Here is a 15,865-nt window from a genome sequence, read left to right as displayed (position 1 = left end):
TTCTACAAAACTGTATTATGTAAGCGACTGCATTCTTAGTCTTGCAACCTTTTATTGCCCCTTACTTCTTTTACCATTCCTTTCAGTATGGATTTTGCCAGCTGTGGGATCTTGTACAAATCACATCACTTCTCTAAGCTCCAATGTTACTGACTGTAGATATGCAATACTAACTTTATACACCTATAGATTTGTTAAAATAATTCAATAAATTATTTGTAAACTATAAAAAACTAAGAAAATGCAAGAAATTATTGTTATTAAGACAAAGATCAGGGGCTGGCCAGTGGCATAGTGGTTAAGTTTGCGGGCTCCACTACAGCGGCCTGGGGTTCACAGGTTTGGATCCTGGCCTGCTGGCTATTTCGGGAACAGCTATATAATTTTTTCAGTGTGCCTTATTATCAGACAGGAAGGGAAGTATTAGAGATTCTAATTAATGCCTCTAAAGTGGAGAAGAGAAAAATAGAAGGCCTGTGATAATTGCCTATGATAATCCATTTCTTGAGAAACCATATTATTGGTAAGTACCTGGACGTTCTCCAATAATGCAAGGATTATCCCAGCCAACTCTTAGAATGAAGAGATTATGTAGCATGGCTTTGAGAAGGTGGGGAATTGAGGCTGAAAACAGGAAATAGCTTTAGGCCTGCCATTCCAAAGGAGATTCTCAGTGGGAAACTGTCTAAGCAATAGTGTTGTGTGAAACTGATTGGGTAGAAACAGGAGGCTGCCCTCCACATTGATCTTAGGCGTGGAAAATGCTAGTTATAGTGGTTATCATCGAGGACTCTGGTACTAGACTGTCTGGATTCAAATGTAAGCTTCGCCATTTATGATCAGTGTGACTTGTGGGAATTTGTTGAATTTTACTATGTTTCTGCTTCTGATCTTTAAAATGGTAATAAAAATAGTACATACGCCCAAGGCTGACTATGAATATTATATGAAATAATGCATGTAAAGTGCATAAACTGAATAAATAGTAGGAAATATTATTATTAATACAGACATTATGACTCATCACTCGCATCTTGTGTCTTAGACAAGATTTAGCTGAAATAGTGTCTGGCAAAAAATATAGGTGCCCAGTGAATGTTTATTGAATTATTACTCTGCCAAGAATGTCGTGATGGTAAAACTATGTGGTAGAGTTGATGGTTTGGGTGGTGACAGTAGGTTGAGGAAGATTCCCGGGGAGGCTTCTGGTATTATAGGTGCAAGATAGACTCCTTATAAGAAGAAAATTTATTTGCTAGTCAGTGAAAAGGGTTCAAGAGAGCTGGTTTTCAGTCCTACCTCTGCCACCAATAAGTTGTGTGACCTTGCACAACTCACCTTCCTTGCTGGGTATTTCTTCATTTTTCAAAATAAGGAGTTAAGACCAGATGAATAGTTGTTAACTGTGGCCTTGGAGTGGGGAGTATTTCAGAAACTGTTTCAAATTCCGTATGTCTGCCTTTCTATCCCCCATCTTCCCTTTCTCTTCAGGTCCCTTCCCCTCTTTTGAAAAACTCTGTCCTTCCTGGTAACCATATAGTATATAAAGCACCTCATGGCACTAGTGACAAGCCTATAACCCAGAAGCCAAGGAAAGAATTGTCTTCGTGTTCATTTGGGTAAGAAAGTCTAGGTGGGACCCTAGGTGTAATTCAGGAACTCCTTTTGTGGGTTTATAGATAAGTGACTCAGGAAGCCAGTTATCACATTTCCTGTCTTTGCTTGAATGTGTTGGACTGATCCGGGAAACACTATTTGATAACCCGAGTCAAATTTCAGTAGCCTATAAGTAGAATAGAAGCAAGTGATTTTTAACTCTTTACTTAGCATTTATGCTGCACATGACACAGGGCTATGAATGCTATGAAATATTTAGGGACAGATTGATAAGGGAGAGAAAATTTTAAGATCTCTGAGAGAGCATCTTAAGGGAAGCCTGATTGTCTTAGTCCTTATAGGTAGAATGAAAGGATTTCTCTTTGTCAGACTTACTGCGTTCATCTCAATGTATGAGATCAGCTCTGTGGAAGATGTGTGGCCTTCTGTTGACCAAACCTATTACTTATAGATGCTTTAGAGGGCAGCAATGGGCTGGTGAGCAGGGAAGGAGGAATTGAGGAGAGAGATTTATTGGATGTCTGTAAGAGAAATGACATCTTTTATGATTTTATGAGACATAGACAAAAATGACACAGTGTTGATTCAGCCTGGCTAGCTACTTGAAGGAAGACTTAAGTGCTGGAATCCCAGAGGAAAAGCTTTCATAATCCTGAGTCAAACGTGTGGGATCCAGCATGCTAGGGTGGAAGTGCACTGGGTTGGGAATCATAACTCTGTCCTACTTCCAGCTCTGTTACTAACTCGCTGTGTAATCTTGGGCAAGTCTCAGTTTTACTTCCCAATATATAAAGGAGGACTGGACTAGCATTGTCTACAATATACCTGCTGGCTCTAACAGTCTGATCCCAAGATTGTATTATGTAATAATGGGAGCTTACCAACATTAGAGCATTACAGATGGACCAGGTAGGATAACGATGGTGGGGCAAGGAGAGAGGGTCTGTCCTGCCTAATTGATTTATGTTGGAAAAAAGAAAGGTAGTCCCTGAATGTTAGAATAAGTGACCTTTAATCCTTAACTTCCTGTGAAATTATTGGTTCTGGGAATATAGACTCAAAAAGAAGTATAGAACTGGGAGTGGTGATTTTTTTTTGAAAGGAGAGTATTTTTTGATTAAGTAGGTATGTGGATACATGAATCCTTTAAGTTTTGATCATAAAATCAATATTATTCAAAAATAAAAAGATGATTAAATTGTATTTTGTGGCAGTGAAGTGCTGTTTTAAGTAAGGGGTGATAAGTTTGGATTTGTCCTTTAGAAAGGTCATTCTTACTGTATGTGGTGTAGAGAATGTTTTGGAAACAGGAAAGACTGGATAAGGAGATCCCTGATGATGAGATCCTCAACTGAGGAAGGGGTAATGATAATGCAGAGATTGGAAGAGAGACTGAGGACTTGAGAAAGACTCTCAGGTTTCTGGCTCGGGCAATTGGGAAGATGATGATGTCATTTACTGATACAGGAAATACAGGGAAGAGTGGAACATATAGGAGAGCAGAAGATGATAATTTAACATTTCTTATGAAGATATGAAGCAAAGTTCTCAGTTATCTGAGGCTTTTGTGTCATTTCTGAGTTTTCTCAGTAGTCAGATAACTTTCAAATACTTTTAATCTCAGAAAAGAGTATATGTATCTATCAGTGTGTTTTCTTTGTTGCTAGGGGAGAGGTTGCTATGGAGACTAATGATGTCATAAAGCCCCCTGTGAACCAATAAGCACGCTCTGGTGGCTCTGGCTCAGTCTTCAGGCAGAAGGCTATTTGAAGCCAACCTGTACTGGTCAGAGCATGCGATGCGTGGAAAAGTATGTGTGTGGTGGGGGGTGGGGGGGAGAGGTAGAGGGATACAAGTTTTGTTTGTTTTGCTTTGTTTTTACTCTTATAAGAAGGGTGAGACTAGAAACCTCCCTTTCCAATTATGTTGGTTCCACACTTGATTTTTCTTGTTTCCATGGTTTAAAGGTACAGTTTTCTCAATTCTTGGTAGCGAGCAAGCATAGAATTTCCATGCGAAGACTAATGTACTTTTAATAACATTTAGTCATTTGGTTATTTGAAGTAAGATAAAGTTAAAATATTATATTTTTTCTTCTTAGAGTGGAAATTTCAAGATATTAAATCTTGGAGAAATGGCTCTCACTCGTTTGGATAGCAGATGCCTCTATACCCTTCTTATTTGCATGGCATTTGGCTCTACTTTGTCTTCAAACGCCGAGATAAACGGTAAACCAACAATGGAGTAGTTTTAAAGTTGGAGATATTAACTGTCTTTTCAACCTATCCTATGAAAATGCGTAACAAGTAGATGGATTGTTATTGGAAATATTTCAGGAAGTCCATGCAGAAAAGATATATTCTTACTAGTCAGTCTCATGTATAAAGTAACTGATGATAACAAACATTTTGTGGGATAAAAGCCAAACTAAAAGATGCTTTCCATACCTTTTTGTATAGTCTTTTCTAAAAAATAGATTAATTATCTGAACTTCATTGCCTGGTACCCAACTAACTGTAAATTTTCCTTAATTAGTATCTTTAACTTTTAAGACAATTATATAAATAAGAAAAAATGTACAGAGATTTAAATTAAAATTTAAAAATAATTACAGAATTATTAAATCGCATCTAATGAACTTTTATTATTGTAGAAGGTAATTAGAACAATGCGTTTGACAAAGATTTCTAACTATAAGAGTTGAAATAATAGGATTGTCATTTCATCCTCGATAGGGACCTTCTTTTCATTGGTACATGGGGGTCCCATGCCAAATCATAATTTGTGCCGCAATTTCTGTCAGTGGGTTCTTTTCCTCACCTCAGTAATTATTATGAAGTGAAGTATTAAAATGAACAGGGCAGAAATGAGAGGAAATTATTAGCAGAAAAGCAACGTGAGAGCAGTACTATAGTACTACTAGATTTGCTAGCAGCAAAGTTTATAGAATTATTTGTTTATTTTTGTTGCTTTTTAAATCACCAGATGGGGGAGCCATTGCCTCCCACTACTCTCTCCCCCAAAATAAGACGAGCTGTGTTCTGATATCTTTCTATTCAGCTGCCTGTCACTTTTTCTTGAGTCCTTCCAAAGAGTGGCCCTGGTTTTCCATACTCTAGGGATAGCTCTGAACTTTAGTAAGCTAGAGGATTCAATTAATCAGAATAGACCAACAAGATCTGCCTGTTCTCCAAATTCTTAAAGCACTTAGCCATAAGCCATAATTAGTGGCAGCCACTAATTGACTTTGTTTCTGTGGATTTACCTATTCTGGATATTTCATATAAATATAATCATACAATATGTGGTCTTTTGTTATTGGCTTCTTTCACTTAGCATAAAGCTTTCAAGATTCTTCCATGTTGTAGCATGTATCAGTACTTCATTCTTATGGTTGAATACTATTCCATTGTATGGGTGTACCACAGCTTATTTATCCATTCATAATTGATGGACATATGGGAGTAATCTGGATTTAGCAATCTCTGTCATAAGATACTGGAAAAGAGTAAAAATATTTTATTGATTTTGTTTCAGTTAATGCTCCTCAGGACTTTGAGATAGTAGATCCTGGATATTTAGGTTATCTCTATTTGCAATGGCAACGTCCTCTGTCTCTGGATAATTTTAAGGAATGCACAGTAGAATATGAATTAAAATACCGAAACATTGATAGTGAAAACTGGAAGGTAAGTAAAGCATGCACTTGTGATATCATAGTGATTAGGAGTTTTCTTGTGATTCCTGCTGTCAGCGTCCACTCTAATTGCCATATCTCAATAGCTATTATTAAGATATAGCAAGCTGCCTTGCCTGTTGCTATCTGCTGTGCATCCTGCCACATCTATTTTCACCCCACCCATTATTAAGACTACCATTGGAAGTATAGGAAAAAAAATACTTGGTCCAGTGGAATGTAGATTTGAAGAGTACTTACACATTTTACCATATTTTACAATTACTTATATACCTGTATATGGGTCTTATATATGCTACTGGACTGTGAGCTTTTTCTCTGTGGGAATCAACCCTTATTTATCTTTGTACTCTCCCTACAGAACACAGCATGGTTCTTTGCATATATTGTAGTAAGTGCTTACTGGAAGTTTATTGTATTATTAACTAATTACATGGTCAACAGGCATGTTTATTCAAAGATTTCTGTCGTACAAGGCATTCTGTTACCTTCCTAATCCAGCTGGGTAGCTTCGAGGGATAATTCAAATCAAATATTTATTAAGTAACTTTTTGTGCCAGGCAGTCTGCCAGGTATCAGGAATACAAGGATAAGTGATATTTGATTTTAGTCCTCCAAGGAGCCCACAATTTATCTGGCTTTCCCCAGTTACCACCAAGATCTTACTTTATATGATTTCTGAAGAGTTTATATGATATTTGAAAGGTGATAAATCATTTGTCATGTAATACGTATATGGTATGTGAAAACTATCTCTTGAGTTCAAGCTGGTTATAGCTCAAGTTCTGCCATAAAGCCTTTTTTCTCTTGTAGATTTTTTTTGTGTTTTTTGAATGAGATATTAAGATTCAAGTGAACTCATCAATGACATCATATACAGAAGTGAGCTCTGCCAGAAATATATCTGGGGCATTGTATCAGATAATCATCAGGAATTTCTTAGATATTGTGAACTCTCCAGAGTATTAATGACTTCTTAGCCTTCTTAACTGTGGCTGATGATGCCATTACTGTTTCTAAGCTTGACTTTGTCTCATCTGTTTATCAAACAGACCATCATTACTAAGAATCTATGCTACAAAGATGGGTTCGACCTTAACAAAGGTGTTGAAGCAAAGATACGCACACTTCTGCCAGGGCAATGCACAAATGGGTCAGAAGTTCAAAGCTCGTGGGCAGAAGTTACTTATTGGACATCACTACAAGGTTAAAACAAAGCTCTCTTTTCATATTTAATACTTTTAGAATGATCCATATGAGGAATAAGTCCCTTAACTCTTATATACCAGGTTATATGTACAGTTGAGAGTGTGGCACAAAATAGAGTCCTTCTTAGGAGTGGGTGACTGTCCTTTTTGAATTCTTTAAATCGGCAAATGCATTTGGCAAAACCTACCTCTTATTACGTTAATATAGTTCCCAGTTTTGGGGTCACAGTAGTAAATATGTATGTGAGTATTTACTCAACTGCTCAGAGCATCCCAGAATTGTTAAGTTAGTACTTTTGCATATGCTTACACTAGTACCAGTAAATGAGCACTCAAAGGTTTTTGATTTTGCATGCCTCACTTACAGTGAAGTGATTTCCAACAACTTTCTTTTGAAATATTCCTGATTATGTTGATTGCTAAATGAAATGGAGAGGTCAAAGGAAATGAAACAAAATTGCATAGTGATTTCCCAAATGAGTCATCACCATGCCTTTCAAACATTCACGATTCATTCATTCCTTAGGAAATCTGGGAACTAAAATTCAGGATATGGACTGTATATATTACAATTGGCAAGATTTGCTGTGCTCTTGGAAATCTGGCATGGGTGTTCATTTTGATACCAATTACAACTTGTTTTACTGGTAAGTATTTTTATAATAAGAATTTCATATTAGGAAAATATCAAAATTAATCCAAAGTATAAGTAACTGTATTTTCACTAAATTAAATTCATTATATTTTTCAGAGTTGTATTTATGATGAAGGTTGTTTACAGTTATTTGTGGTTTTCAATGGGAGTTAGAAGGAAGTAGGAAAGTACTCTATGGGTGATATAAAGAATGCAATCACTGATTCTGTACTGGATTATATTTTGTATCCTTTATATAGATGGAGTTATAACCTAAGCAGTTATAACCTAAAAATGATGATAGCATTGATAAATTGATAGGTAAGTATCAGAATTTATGCATTTAATAAATAACAGAAGCCAATGAAGGACACAGTTACTCTTTCTGAGTTTCAGGCCCAAATTATCATGGCATTTTCCTTTAGAAAATCATATAAGTGATAAGGTATAAACTAATAACAATCCTTAGAACTGGGTTCTGGTCCCTGGTCTGCCATCATTTAAACTGGTGGTCTTGGGCAAGCAATTTCCCTTTTTGCAATCTCAGTTTCCTCATCTGGAATTGGATGGGTCAATTTCTAAGGTCTAAATTATTTGTTCATTAATTCAACAAATATTAAGCAATTATTAAGTGCCAGGCACTGTTCTAGATAAAAAAGACAAAAGTGTGAATAAGACAAAGTTCGTGCCCTCTTATACATTGTAGGTCATGTCTAACATACTTTATTCTCACCTTACTAAAGTAGTGAGGGAAAAATATTAACATTTTAGAGACTGGAAAATAAGGGTACCATGAGACTTCCCGTTGGCACAAAGTAAACCTGTGTAAAGTCCACCCTAGAATTCAAGTCTTTCAAAGTCTAATCAGGTGAAGTAACAAATAGACTACAATTCTGCAAACTCTGCCTAAAGTAAATACTTGGCATAAAGTGAATTCAGTAGAGTCCAGAGACTTGTACAAGCACCTTACCAGCTGCTAGATTGGCCTCACTACAAAAGGAATTTTGGCTACTTTTACAGGTTATGTCACATTTTGCGTTGCAAGCTATTCTTTAGGAAAATAAACAGGCATTTGTTGCTTGGGAAATCCCCCTTAATTCCCACTAGTTTTATTACTGGGAAGAGGTTAACTTCCAATTATATGGCAACATTTCTTGTCTAGGAGAATGGGAAATTAGATATTTACTTGCCAAACGGCTCATCTTTTTCTTTTTGACCTCCTCATTGTCTTTTCTGAGGTTTATCTTTTGCTGTGTATTGTGTCCTCAGAGGACTTTCATTCGTTTTATTATACATAATAGTATTTTGTAAGTCTGCTTTTAAATCTGCTTTCTCCAGTACAATGTAAAAAAGGTAGTATTATCCAAGATTATCTATATAAATCCCAGTTTTTCTTAGTAGGAATTGTTTTCCGCTTCACAAATCCTGTTGGTGAGTCAGCATAACCTAAGTAGATGAGTAAGAATCCTTGCCTTGTCTTTGAATTTTGTAAAGACTCTCACCAGATTGGAAGCTTCATGAAATCCTGGACTATGTCTACTTTCCTTACTATTGTTTCTCTAGCACTTATCATAGAATCTGGCACATAGTTGGTGCTCAGTAAATATTGCATGTTATTAAATAATTTTTTATTCACTTGGTATCTTAAGATAATTGAAAATTGAGCGCCATGATACTGGGAGATATTGGTAAACACAATTCTTACAATAATTCTTTTTACAGGTATGAGGGCTTGCACCATGCATTACAGTGTGCTGATTACATCAAGGTTAATGGAAAAAATATTGGATGCAGGTTTCCCTATTTGGAGTCATCAGACTATAAAGATTTCTACATCTGTGTTAATGGATCATCAGAATCCGAGCCTATCAGACCCAGCTATTTCATTTTTCAGCTTCAAAATATAGGTGAGGTAAACAACTTCAAAATGTTTCTGGTTTAGAACCAGAACCATTTACAACCACCTGGAAGAGAAGAGATGGAGATAGAGATACCTACCGAAATGCAAAGCCAGAAGAATGAGGGCCAATAGAGCACACAAGGAAGCTCTTGTTAAATATAAAAGTATAGAAGATAAGGAATTGAGTGAAGGATAAAGTGTTGTTTTCATTTAGAACTCACAATTATTTCCCAGCTTCAAAGAGTTGGTCTGCTACATACTATTTTTATCTAGTGTTAGTGATGGAGTAATTATGGAATTTGCCTATTGAGACCTGGGAGCTCAATAGGCAAATGGTTGGGTATTTTCTGACTCTGTGTTCTCAGTTCTAACAGTTCTAACAGGTTTTAGAGTCAACCATACCTGAGTCTAAATCTTGGATTTACCACTTTCCAGCTGTATGACTTTGGGCAAGTTACTTTTAACATCTGTTTCAGGTTTCTTATCAATAAAATGCAGGTAATAGAGGACCACTTCATAGATTAAATTTTGAGACATGAAAGAGTTTATGATGTAACATTTCTGGTTCAGTGCCTGACATGTCGTAAGTTCTAAATAAGTTGGCTGTTGACAAAAATAGTAGTAGTAATGGTTGTGGTAGTTGTTTCTAATGCTACAAAATGGAAAAATGACTGTAATGATCTTGATCTTCTGACTTCTCTCTTAGGCTTAAATAATTGTCAGTATGTGACTTACTGGAAATTGAGTTTCCAAAATAACCAAGTTTCTCAAACTAATCTTGGTTGGCAAGCAACTTTGATTTTAATTTACATTGTAGAGAATAGTCTTGAGCTGCCTGATTTATCCTGGAGGCTTCTGTTACTAGGTATCCCTAGCTTTTGATTAGGGCTACTGCTGAACCTCAGTAATTTCTGTGTTGAAATTGTTTCCTTTTGCTTTTCAGTTAAACCTTTGCCACCAGACTACCTTAGTCTCATTGTGAAGAGTTCAGAGGACATTAGCCTGAAATGGAACATGCCTAGAGGACCCATTCCAGCAAAGTGTTTCATTTATGAAATCAAGTTCACAGAAGATGATACTACCTGGGTGGTATGAATATTGCATTTATTTGGGAAAATCATAAACATAACTTTTTAAATAAAATAGCAAACATGAGAACCAAAATCAGTTGCTATCCACATGAGGAATAGAACATGACGTGTACCTTAGTTTAATTTCCAGAAAACCAAGCAATCTAGTGGATAAAGAAAGACGCTTACAGTCTGAAAATGTAATTAGTCACACCAATTTTAAAACTACATAGGACCTTAGAGATAATCTAGTCACTTGTTTCCAATATTGTGTTAATAAGTTAATTTGCTAAGCACATGCATAAGATGGGTTGTAAAGAGGCCTCAGGTAAAAAGAAAACAAAAAACACAAACAAACATAAAAACCAATTCTTGAGGAACGACCGTCAGGTCAAAATTAGAGTAGAATCTGGCAGGGCTACTTGAGAATTGCTAGTAGTGGGGAAGAGGGACTAAGTGGGGAAGGAGACAATGGTTGCAAGACTGATTACCTCCCAGCACCAACAGTGTGGTGATGCCTTTAGCCCCACATTGTTATATGTTAATTTTATTTATTGGTTTCCAACTTAGACAGTGGTGGAGACAAGTAGGTGAATCATTCATTCTAATCAGTTCATTTCATATACAGATGAGAGAATTGGGAGTTGAACTGATTTACAAGTCACAAGGAAGTGAATGGACTTACAATGAAGTTACACAGCTAGAACTAGAATCTAGATCTTACTCCCAGTCCACTTTAACCTATACGATAGTATGCTGGTTCCCAAGAAGAGTTACAACAAAAGAAAAGATGTTATTTTGAATAAGAAATACTCTTCAGCTCTTTGAAATGCAAAACTGAAACAGTTGCTTTGGTGATTTTGTTTTTCTTTGAGATCATCTAGCTTTGTGTATTCTCATATCTGAAAGGGTAGTTTCATGCCAAGCCCTGAGCACTGTTACGTGGGTCTTAATGGTGGTTAACCAAAATAAGAAAAAGAAAAAAAAAAAGCTTTATGTGTATGAACTCTATAGTTTCCATAGAAACAACATTCACATGATGGCTCTTTTTGCTACCTCACTGTATGAAGCAATTTCAGTTTATGCAATCTGGGAAATTTGACATTAATCCAAATACTGGGTGTCATAAACAACAAAGCTACCTAGGAATTTTGTCCTGTCGCATGTGCCCTTTACTTCAAGTGATCCATTATCACTATAGAAAAATTTAAAAATATAGGTAAGAGAAGAAAAAATGAAAAAAATAATCCACCATAAAGAGAGATAATCACTGTTAGGATTTTGGTATATACCTTTCTAGACATTTGATGCATATATTTTATGTAGCAAAACCCACTTTGAAAGTGACAAATCAAACGGGATCTGTCTAGCTGCAATTAGACCAAATAATAGCATCTTATTTTTTCCTTGGCTTTCAGACTACCACAGTTGAAAATGAAATATACATTGCAAGAACATCAAATGAAAGCAAACGATTATGCTTTTTAGTAAGAAGCAAAGTGAATATTTATTGCTCAGATGATGGAATTTGGAGTGAGTGGAGTGATGAACAATGCTGGAATGGTATGAGATAAAAGAACAGTAACTAAATAACGAGCTATTTGCTAGCAAAATTAATTTTCTTTCAGTGTATTTTGTAATTATGGAAATCAAAAGGCTCTTGCATATAGTCTATAGACAATATAAATTAGCAAGCACCTCAATCAAACATAGATTTATGGAAAATCGAATATTCAGTTTTCACTAGGAGGAGTTAAATTAGTTTGAGTCTTGTTATAGTTCTATTATCATCATTCTTGCTTTTCTGTCAATAAAGAGAATATGCTAGTTCTTTTTGAGGGGAGCCTATTTTAATCAATATTTTCCTATGCTTTCAATTTTCAAGGGAAAAGAAATCTTATGGCAAGGATAGGCCAACATACAATTACTTTGAGTCTCTACTACTGTGCCTAATGAATATTTTTCTGATTAATATGTCACCATTAGTAAAATGCATATTCCATTCACTTCCAACACTGATTTAAAGTGAATAGTGATAAAAGACATATTTCAACTAAATAGCAATATAAACTAAAAAGTCTTGATAATGAGACAAAATATTATTGTGCTTCACAGTATGTTAGCCTTATTAATGTAAATTCCTAATAATTGTTTGAAATTTAAGGAAATTAACTCAGCATTGCTCTTTCAGGTATATAGATACATAAATACACATACAGATGTACATACAGACAGATAATGGCATTTCTATCAACCATTAATCTCCTTTCATGTTGCTCCATTATAATGGAATCCCCGTTTGACTATTGCCTTCCTATTAATTATCTTCCTATTAATATAGTGGTATCATTGTTCTGTTTCATTCTTGAAATATTTATTTAGTACCTACCGTATGGCAGACATTTTCAGGCATTTGAGATACAGTAGTAAAAAAAATCCCTGTCCTCACAGAATTTATATTTTATTCCCAAGTGGAATAGAGATAGGCAATAAACAAACAGGCCAATGTGTCATATAATCACTAAGGGCTATGGAGAAAACTTAGGCAGAGAGAGGAAGAACTCAGTTAACCAAGAAATACATGAAATCAGAAAGAACACTTACTGGCTCCATGTTTCTGTTTTTGTCACCACTGTAAGAAAACTAGAGGGGCTGGCCCGGTGGCACAGCAGTTAAGTTCGCACATTCCGTTTCTTGGCGGCCCGGGGTTGGCCAGTTAGGATCCTGGGTGCGGACATGGCACCGCTTGGCACGCCATGCTGTGGTAGGCGTCCCACGTATAAAGTAGAGGAAGATGGGCACGATGTTAGCTCAGGGCCAGTCTTCCTCAGCAAAAAGAGGAGTATTGGCAGCAGATGTTAGCTCAGGGCTAATCTTCCTCAAAAATAAAAAAAAGAAAACTAGAGACTCTGTGGAACTGACATTGAGAAAGTCATGTCTTGAATTATATCTTGTCCTTAGTCAATGCATAAAGTGGTATGGTGAGTTTTTAGCTACATCCTCAAAATATACATCTTTTTATGTATTTTACATATAATATTAAGTGATATTGATGACAGATTTCTTTTGCCCTGATTGGTATCTCTTGGTGGAAACTTAATAACTTTGAGATTATGAACAAAGAATTTCCTGAAATGCATGTGGTCTGAGTTCTTTAGTACATTTCTTATTGGATGTTTCAAGTTATAGAAAAACGGAAAATTTTTTTGGAAATGAAAATATATCTGTTTCAGGATTGACTCTATGTATAGGGAAAGGAGCTGGAACCTCAGGAAAAAAGTCTGCTTTCCCACTGTTAATTTTGCATGCAAAAAACCTTAATATTGCTAGTCACTTCTCTGGATTATATGCTTGCAAATCTTAATTGAGCTGAGCATATGAATTTGGTAATTTTCCAGCAGAAAATAAGATGCTTAGGGAATAGAGAAAGAAAAAGGTGGGGTTGGGTGTAGGTTTTTTTGGTAACATTAGTTTATAACATTGTACATCACTATATTTCGATTTCTGTATAGACTACATCATGTTCCAAAGAACAGAAAAACACTAATTCGAGAAGATATATGTATCCCTGTGTTCGTTGGGTGTAGGTTTTAGTGTAGATCTGGATCTAGGATTCAAGATGCTCTATAATGCTTCAAAACAAGTGGAAGATACTAGTTTTGGAAAGATAAGCTTTGTCTACTTTTTAAGTTTGTCTAGTGATTGCTCATTTCTTGCTATGCAGAACAACCATTAAAACTTCAACCTAGGGGCTGGCCCTGTGGCTGAGTGGTTAAGTTCATGCACTCCTCTTCAAGGGCAGCCTGGGGTTCGCTGGTTCAGATCCTGGGCACGGGTCTACACACCACTCATCAAGCCATGCTGTGGTGGCATCCCACATAGAAAAACTAGAATGACTTCCAACTAGGATATGCAACTATGTACTGGGGCTTTGGGGAGGAAGAAAAAAGAGGAAGATTGGCAACAGCTGTTAGCTCAGAGCCAATCTTCTTGACAAGAAGAAAAAAAAGCTTCAACCTGAAAAGAGGAGAAAAACCTCCTCTCTTTAGTCTCTAGAATGTGAGACAACTTTATAAACATGACCTTTAAAGACTAGCTCTATTATTCACACAGGGACTTTTATTGAAGACCAGCTCTTGCTCACTACAGCATTATATGATATGATATAAACATTTGATTTACTGAGAGTTAAGAGATACACAGGACACTTATCTAATCATTTGGCTAATATTTTATTTATTATGAAAAATTCACAAGGTCAAATTTTAAACAAAATCATATGAGAAAATAAGAATTGGGCTTTGGAGAGTTATTTTTCTAAGTAAAATGAAGAGATATCACAGTTCAGTAGAGCAGTTCTATATAAAAAGTACACAAATGAAAATACTACACTCAAACATAACTATGGTATATATGCACTGATATATATGGCAGAAGTTGCCGAATTTAACTCAGTTCACCATTTACTAGTTTATTTATAAAATAATTCATTTTCAAAAATAAATGTAAACATCTAACCCTTCCCATTTTTTTGTGATTTTTAATCCTAGGTGACATATTGAAGAAAGCCTCGTTATTTTTCCTGATACCATTTGCACTTATCTCATTACTTGTCTCATTAGTAACTTGTCTGGTTTTGTACAATCAAAAAGATTTACTGAAAACGGTAAGTTATATAACATTACGATGTCTAGTCTGAGACAGTAGATAACAAAAAATGTTCTGCATTTAGAAATGATGGACCTATATTTTATAATTTTGCTTGCACCCTGTGAGTGTACAATTGATGTTGTACGGATTATAATGATGTCTTCAGAAAATACATTAATTTAAAAATTTAACCCTAAAAAGCTACATTTTGGGGGTGGATTTACTTTTGTTGAACTGTAAGAATAATGCTTAGAACATGAAACACTATTTACCTCTAGATTAGAGTAAAATATAAAGAAAGAGTTATGGGAAAAAAGCAGGATTGGGAGAAAGGAAAGAATAGCTTAAAATGGACATAGACTGAAATATATCACTGGTGTGTCACAGGCAAAAGGTCATAAAAACTAAAAACCGTGCTACCTGCCCACCAAGAGCTCACACTCTAGTTGGGGGAGATGGAATCCATAAACAAAATATAGCCTGCGTTATGAGTTGCTTTTAGATGATTGCTGTTTGAGTTGTACAGATAATATAGAATTTCAGAATATGGAGGGATCACTATGGGTTGGGCTTTAAGGAGGAATTGTAACTGGGAGAAAATATCTTAATGCCAAGTCTTTTAACAATACAGAGTAATGCGAATGTGTATGAAATGTTTCACTTTCTCTGTTGAATGCTTTTTGCCTGTTTCTCTGAGTTATTAATCTAAGTGAAATAGTTTGTGTTATTATGACTGTTAATAATGGCGCTCTTTCTTAATTTCAGGCTTTTCAAACAAAAAAAGAAGTCTTTTCTCATCAGGAGACACAGTGTTGACTCAATTATTTCCGGCCAAATATGAAATATGAGTCTTATTAAATTGAATTTTTGCTCCAACTGTTGACTAAATCTTATTTCAAAAATATTGCTATATTTACATAGACATAAGAGTATTCAAACCCTCAAGTAGTTGTACATTTTCTGGATTCTATTAACAGATTTTTTTCCTCATTAATCCATGGCGAGAGTGCTATACATAGAGAATTCAAGGGGTGGGTCACATTCTATTCAGTGATGTATTAAAAAACAATGTGATTTCACAACTTGCAC

General features: G+C 35.6%; 1 protein-coding gene across 4 annotated transcripts in view; it reads left to right on the top strand.

The window, feature by feature from the left end:
• IL13RA2 (interleukin 13 receptor subunit alpha 2) overlaps positions 1–15,652 on the top strand; it is an 85,833-nt gene extending 70,181 nt beyond the window's left edge. For 3 of the 4 annotated variants that reach the window (XM_070606378.1, XM_070606376.1, XM_008509432.2), the window contains 9 exons: positions 3,719–3,845; positions 5,155–5,306; positions 6,367–6,520; positions 7,049–7,169; positions 8,879–9,063; positions 10,000–10,145; positions 11,545–11,689; positions 14,677–14,792; positions 15,542–15,652. In XM_070606378.1, coding sequence (XP_070462479.1) covers positions 3,752–3,845; positions 5,155–5,306; positions 6,367–6,520; positions 7,049–7,169; positions 8,879–9,063; positions 10,000–10,145; positions 11,545–11,689; positions 14,677–14,792; positions 15,542–15,592 — 1,164 coding nt within the window. In that variant the 5' untranslated portion in view covers positions 3,719–3,751 and the 3' untranslated portion in view covers positions 15,593–15,652. Of the gene's footprint in view, positions 1–3,318; positions 3,428–3,718; positions 3,846–5,154; positions 5,307–6,366; positions 6,521–7,048; positions 7,170–8,878; positions 9,064–9,999; positions 10,146–11,544; positions 11,690–14,676; positions 14,793–15,541 lie in introns of those variants that run through there. The other variant, XM_070606375.1, reaches the window with a different exon arrangement.
• Positions 15,653–15,865: the final 213 nt, after the last annotated feature.

The sequence above is a fragment of the Equus przewalskii genome, chromosome X (genome assembly GCF_037783145.1).
Source record: "Equus przewalskii isolate Varuska chromosome X, EquPr2, whole genome shotgun sequence".
In the NCBI taxonomy this organism is placed as follows: domain Eukaryota; kingdom Metazoa; phylum Chordata; class Mammalia; order Perissodactyla; family Equidae; genus Equus; species Equus przewalskii.
The sequence above is the reverse complement of the archived record's forward strand: the minus strand, read 5'-3'. Positions and strand labels throughout refer to the sequence as shown.